Below are 6,063 nucleotides of genomic sequence, written 5' to 3'. Positions count from 1 at the left end.
TCTTTTTTCTAACTAATTCCAAACAAATTTGCGAAAGTTTCTAGGAAGCTTCCGAGTTGAGGTAGGACTTCACTAACGCCAAACCCAATTTTAATAATACTGTAAATATGCATAGTGGGTGAATTCAACCAAATATAATCTATAATTTTTTCTTTTAAATTTTAAAAGAATCAAATTAACATAGTAATATCACATATTTTATGACTTATACAAACCTATTTTCGTGCTAGTGATGTTAATGTTTGAAAGTAATACACTGACATTGACTTCCTTCATCAATTACGTAGATGTCTATGTATTTTTTTTTCTTCATTGTGAATTACAAAGTTGAGTAGAATCTTATTTTTGTGTTTTATATAATGTATAATAAGGCTTTTATACCTTAATTTAATTTTTTATTTTTTCAATTTAAGAAAATTTGATCATCAACCTTCTATTTTAAGTCAAGTGAAATAAATTTTATTAAATTTTAATGGCTTTATTAAAATTTGCATCAAATAATGATGTGATAATTGATGAGTATTTTATTGATATCGTGACACTACTTTATTATGTATGCAATATTAACACATAATTTTAAAACAATAAATAATTTTAAAAAATATAAAAAGGATTTATAAAAAAAATTTAAAAACTCTTCAAAAATTTCTAAGAAATAAACAATAGATACATAAAAATAATAAAAAATATTTTTTTCAAAATTTCAATATATTTTTTTCTTAAAATTCTAAAAAATTTTAAAATTCAAAATTATATGAATAAATCTTCAAATTTTAATAAGATTTGTTTATAATAAAAATTAAAATATACGTACAAACACAAAAAAAAAAGCTTTTTATAAGTTTTCAATAAGAATTTCTTAAAATTTTAAAGATGTTCTAATAAATTATACAAAAATCTATAAATGGAAAAGAAATTTAAAAATTCTTAAAATATTCAAAAAATTCAAATTTTATATATAAAATAAAAAAACTTCAAAATAGAAAAACGAATAAACGTCAATTTTATCACTTCTAATATATTTTTATGAAAACATGATAAAAAAAAAGCTGCAAATAATCGTTAATATATTTTAATACTACTTACGCAATGAAGTTATCTTTATTTTCTATCTTATTTTGATTTTTTCAGTTTTTGTTTGTCATAAACTTTTGCACACTTTAAAAAATGCAAAACAATCCCCTTACATGTTTAACCATCATGCTATGTGAACGAAGCAGGTGTCCACACGATGACAAAAGGGCACAAAAAGAAAAATAAGGCAGGCCAACTATTTAAAGAGGAGAAGCGGAAAGAGGATTAAATATGGATGTGATCTGATTCTAAAAGATAAACTGGGCAGTTCCAATAAGATTTCATTCTTAAACATAAATTTATTTTTTGATTTATTTTATCTATTACATGACCAGAACAGAAGGAGATACACATTACACCATGATTTTGAATCAGAAGAGAGATTTTAAGAAATGGTAAATCCATTCACTCTATCAATAAACGAGCCGGATCTGGTGTATTATAAGAGATTTACCTTTTCTATTGATTCCTACAGATTGGATCAAAAATAATTCTTGAATGAGGTATTCAACTCCAGGGATGAATTGAAAAAGAAATCTTTATCGGCTCTACCTCCTATTTTTTATGAAGAAAATGAATCTTTTTATCGAAGAATCAGAAAAAAATGGGTCCAGATCTCCTGCGAGAATGATTTGGAAGATCCAAAACCGAAAATAGTGGTATTTGCTAGACTAACTCACCTCTTCAAGTAGCATGGCACCTCCATTAAATAAACAACCCAGAGTCCCGAACCCGAAGATGACGTAAGGCCCCGATAACCTCTAGTAGTAAGCATGATCAACAACATCCACACAGAAAAAGCCCATTGCCATTCATTGTCAAATGAAAATAAATCTTACTAGATATTCCTACTTTATTTCGAAGGCAATGAAGTGTGAACTTTGGTACATCAAATACTTCAGACATGCATGCAGAGGTGAAGCGAAAAATCATAAAACAAAACAAGCTCAAATACCTAATATGCCCCCCATTGCAGCCCGAGCCATTAAATCATCACTCTACCAAAAGAAATGGAGAAATTAAGACGACGTAGAACAAAAAAAGGATTTGATACAGACAGTATATCATATTTGGCAACTGAGCATTCCAAGACATTGTGTCAAGTCCAAAAAAAATACAGTAACCACATCCACATGACATTACTATGTTACTCCATATAAGTTTCTGTAACTGTTTTCAAACCCTTATAGGGGAAGAACTTCAATTAATGGCAATGATGAGAAAACCAACCGATACATACATAAGAAAAACAGGATAGAGCGCAAGTGCTTTTCTCCTTGGATTCACAGCTGAACTCATGAAAGGATAGGCTGCCCATGAGCTCCAAGCCAATGTCACACTAACCACAATCATTTTGATTATCACATTGTCCTTCAACAAACAGATAAGGGCTCCTATATCCAGAGGGAATAAACAATAACCAAGAAGACTCAGACTCTGGAAGAAAATGATATGCCCACCCTGAAAAAATACCAAGCAAACAAACTTCAGCACAAATCATTCACTTAACATCTATGCACAGCATTTTAAACCAAAATTTCAAAATAGTGGCATTCAATCATAAGTTAAATGGGAATTCCCAAACCAGATATAACATTGACTAGATTTCAAAAGCTCGCACAAAGTCAAAATTTACTCTCTAAAGGAGAAAGGCCGTTACCAGTAGTAGAACATTCAATGTCAAGATTATAGCACCAGCTGCAAGCAGTGCAAATGCGACAGCAAATACCTCAGACTGGAACATTTTTTAAGAGGAGAAAAAGTTAGTACTGACTAACAAAAAAACCATGATAATTTTTATAAGAAACAAAATATAGGTTAATAATATAGCAGAGAAAACGAAGGGCCTAAGTACAAGAGATGCCTCTTATACGGTGAAAATATGCATCACAGAAAGATGTACAAGAATATCGTTGTCAAATTAAAAGACTAGAAAGTAGAAAAGAAAAGGCAAGATTGCAGGAGGAGAAATCACAAATATAATACAAGGTTATGCAAGACTGCCGGTAATCACAAATACAATCAGATGATATCTCTTTAAAATAAAAGCAATATCATCATACATCCAAAGATATTTACAAATAGACAATGCAGCACCTCAAACTATCTTCAATTTTCGCTAGATTGATTTCAATTTTTATCAGTGAATGTTCTGGATCATTTCCATCTCTAAGGACAAAGTATCCAAATCATCTAGCTCCTAGTCCATGATGGGAGAGTGCCAAAACTCATTTAAAATCTATAATTTTGAAGGAGAGGTAATGATCAACGGAGAATGGCATTCCAAGATAACTAAACTTAAGAAAGAACAGATATTACAAAAATAATAAGACCAGCTGAGAATAACAATATACAACCTACTGGAAAGAGGCATAAAACTATATATTGGCCCTAGATCCAAATCTTAAGAAGTACAACTTTAGTTCAAGCCTAGAGTTGAATAAACCTTCAAAACACAACCCATAGGAAAGCTATCAAATATAACAGTAATTACAAACTAAGCCTTCTTCTTAGATAAGCAGTCTACTACATTGATCAAATAATGGAGATAAATTTTAGAAAGAAAAGTCCAAGTTAATGACAGGGGAAAAATAAATTATGGTGAAGATCTATCTACATAAAGAATCCTTATCTAATTCCAATAGGAAAAATACGCATAGATCTGAATCCTTCATAAGAAATAGCGTCCTTGATCCATCCATGAAAGGGATAAATTTGATCCATTCAACCGACTTTTTTGTTCTATGAAAAAATAATTACAAATATTCGAAAAACAAAGTGCACAATGTTACTTTAGGATAAAACAATTATTATAGAACAGAGTGTTGCATTTTAGAGATTTGTTCGCTATCTGTATCGTCATTTACTTATAACTCCTAAGGACTTTTAAGTGATAAGCAAATAGAAGACAATCAGAAGGTTTCAAGATAAAACTAATTTCCCCTTTTCTGCAATTTAACTTAAATTAACATGATATGCAATACTCTTTTTTGCAAGATCCACAACAAGTTTATTAGATTTTAAAGATAACTGCCAGAATTAGTTAGATGTCCATCAAGTCAATTAATCACAACTTAATAAACGCAGGAAGAAAAAAGGAAAGTAAATCGAAGTCAAATGTGAGAGCAAAACCTTTTTAACGGAGGCAGACCAAGAAAGCGTGAGTCCCAAGAAGACAATGAAGAAGAAAGGACCCCACAGATCCCAATCTCTCAACGCCTTTCCAGGATCTTCTCTGTAGGGATTCGGAAACACCACCAGCTTCAAGTTGCTAACGATCCTGGACAGATCTCTTTTCACGGTGTCCCAAACAGGCTCCGTTAGGGTGTTGGGCGGAGGACCGAACCCAGTGGCCACGATGCTGCTAGAGTTACCGACGGGGGGAGGAGGAGGAGGGGCAGCAGGGACAGACGGCACCTTATGATTGGACGATGATGAAGACTGCGGAGGCGGAGGAGGGATTTTGGACTGGATGAAGGGGGAAGAAGAGACCGGGATGGAGGCCCGAGGTGGGCTTGGAGGGCGGGCCGGGAGGACAGTGGCTGGACCGGATTGGACGCTGGCATTGATTAGATTCTCGATCTCGTCGATGTCCGATTGGGACGAGGGGTGAAGAGGTATCGTATCGCTATGCGAATTTGACATTTCTTTGTTTTCTTGAAACAAAGAAACGAATTTGCTTCTTTGTTTGTGGATAGAAAACGGATCTGATCTGAGTCAGGCGGAAGAGGATTTAATTAAAGACTGAGAAAGAGTGTGTATTTCATTAGTTTGATTTTCTTTCTCTCGTTTTTCTTGTCAAGTTTTTTGTTTGTTGTCTCGCAGCTGATTTCCCAAAACGCCGCCGTTTGGGAGTTGACGCTACCTACATGCCGAGATCGAATAAACGTGGAAGGAGTACGACTGAAAACGTAGAAATGTCAGTGTTACTTAATATTACAATTAGTTGGAAGTGGTATCCTAAAAATAACATGAATATAGTAAACATTAAAAAATTAATATATTTATTTTACTATTTGTGTTTGAAGTTGATAGTTTTCTTTTCTAACAATGTTTTTTTAATATTTGAATATGAGTTCTTCTCTTAAGAATAGAATATGTTTTACCATTATATCCAATCAATTAGAAAAAATTTAAAAACATAACAACAAAATTATAAAAAAAAACATACAAAACAAATGGTATAAACTATATAAATTTGTAGAGTTTGGACAGATGCACATCAAATTTTTGTCTGATTAAGCACATGGCAGGCCAAAATGCATCCTAAACCCTTGTTAAGACATGCTTAAGACTAATTAACTAACAAAGTATAAAGGTTCTAGTGTGAGCTCCTTAATAATAGCTTATTGTGAGCCATGACCTATTTTGCTAGTAGTAGGTCAAGTTATCAAATTGTTTACAATTTTATAATGCTTCAGTGCGTTGTTGAATCTATATAACTATAAAGAAATTCAAAACATTAATTCTATTATATAATAAATAATATTTTTTAAATCATAAATTTTAAAAATTGACTTTATTTATCTTTTAAGGATAAATCTCAAAACTAAATTTTAAAAATTGACTTTATTTATCTTTTAAGGATAAATCTCAAAACTACTCATAAACATTTGTTCAATGTGTAATATTATACATAAATTTTAATTTTGTGTAATTTTATACATAAAATATTAATTTGATTCAATTTTAATAAATTATTAATATAATTATCATTATAATTTCATTTTAAACATACATATTGCAATACAAATAATCATATATATCTAATATAAAAATGATTTCATGTATTTTTTTTAAATGTACGCATTTTAATCACAATCAAAATTTTATATGTATAATTAAATTGATTAAAATTTACATATTAAATTATATATTAAATTAAAATTTTGAGATCTATTCCATTTTTAATAACATAAACTAATGTATGATTTGATAAATTAGAAAACTAAGTGAAGAAAAATTAATTCTAAAACTTAACTACTGAAT

The 6,063-nt window shown here is 30.7% G+C and overlaps 1 protein-coding gene across 1 annotated transcript; it reads right to left on the bottom strand.

The window, feature by feature from the left end:
* Positions 1 to 2,106: 2,106 nt before the first annotated feature.
* Positions 2,107 to 5,009, bottom strand: LOC107902748 (protein YIP4b). Its single transcript, XM_016828871.2, has 3 exons — positions 4,207 to 5,009; positions 2,735 to 2,809; positions 2,107 to 2,535 (listed from the first exon to the last, which is right to left on the bottom strand). The coding sequence occupies exons 1-3, from the start codon at positions 4,717 to 4,719 to the stop codon at positions 2,275 to 2,277; spliced, it is 849 nt and encodes a 282-aa protein (XP_016684360.2). The 5' UTR covers positions 4,720 to 5,009; the 3' UTR covers positions 2,107 to 2,274.
* Between the last annotated feature and the right edge of the window lie 1,054 nt (positions 5,010 to 6,063).

This window comes from Gossypium hirsutum, chromosome D05, assembly GCF_007990345.1.
Source record: "Gossypium hirsutum isolate 1008001.06 chromosome D05, Gossypium_hirsutum_v2.1, whole genome shotgun sequence".
In the NCBI taxonomy this organism is placed as follows: Eukaryota; Viridiplantae; Streptophyta; class Magnoliopsida; order Malvales; family Malvaceae; genus Gossypium; species Gossypium hirsutum.
Note: the sequence above shows the minus strand (reverse complement) of the source record. Positions and strands in the feature narration are given on the sequence as shown.

Excerpts from the sequence above, each read along its gene's own strand:
- LOC107902748 (XM_016828871.2), bottom strand. The coding sequence starts at position 4,719 with ATGTCAAATTCGCATAGCGATACGATACCTCTTCACCCCTCGTCCCAA. Across the intron at positions 2,810-4,206 it reads GGTCTGCCTCCGTTAAAAAG|TCTGAGGTATTTGCTGTCGC; the intron begins GTTTTGCTCTCA and ends AAAATGTTCCAG. Across the intron at positions 2,536-2,734 it reads CATTGAATGTTCTACTACTG|GGTGGGCATATCATTTTCTT; the intron begins GTAACGGCCTTT and ends GTATTTTTTCAG.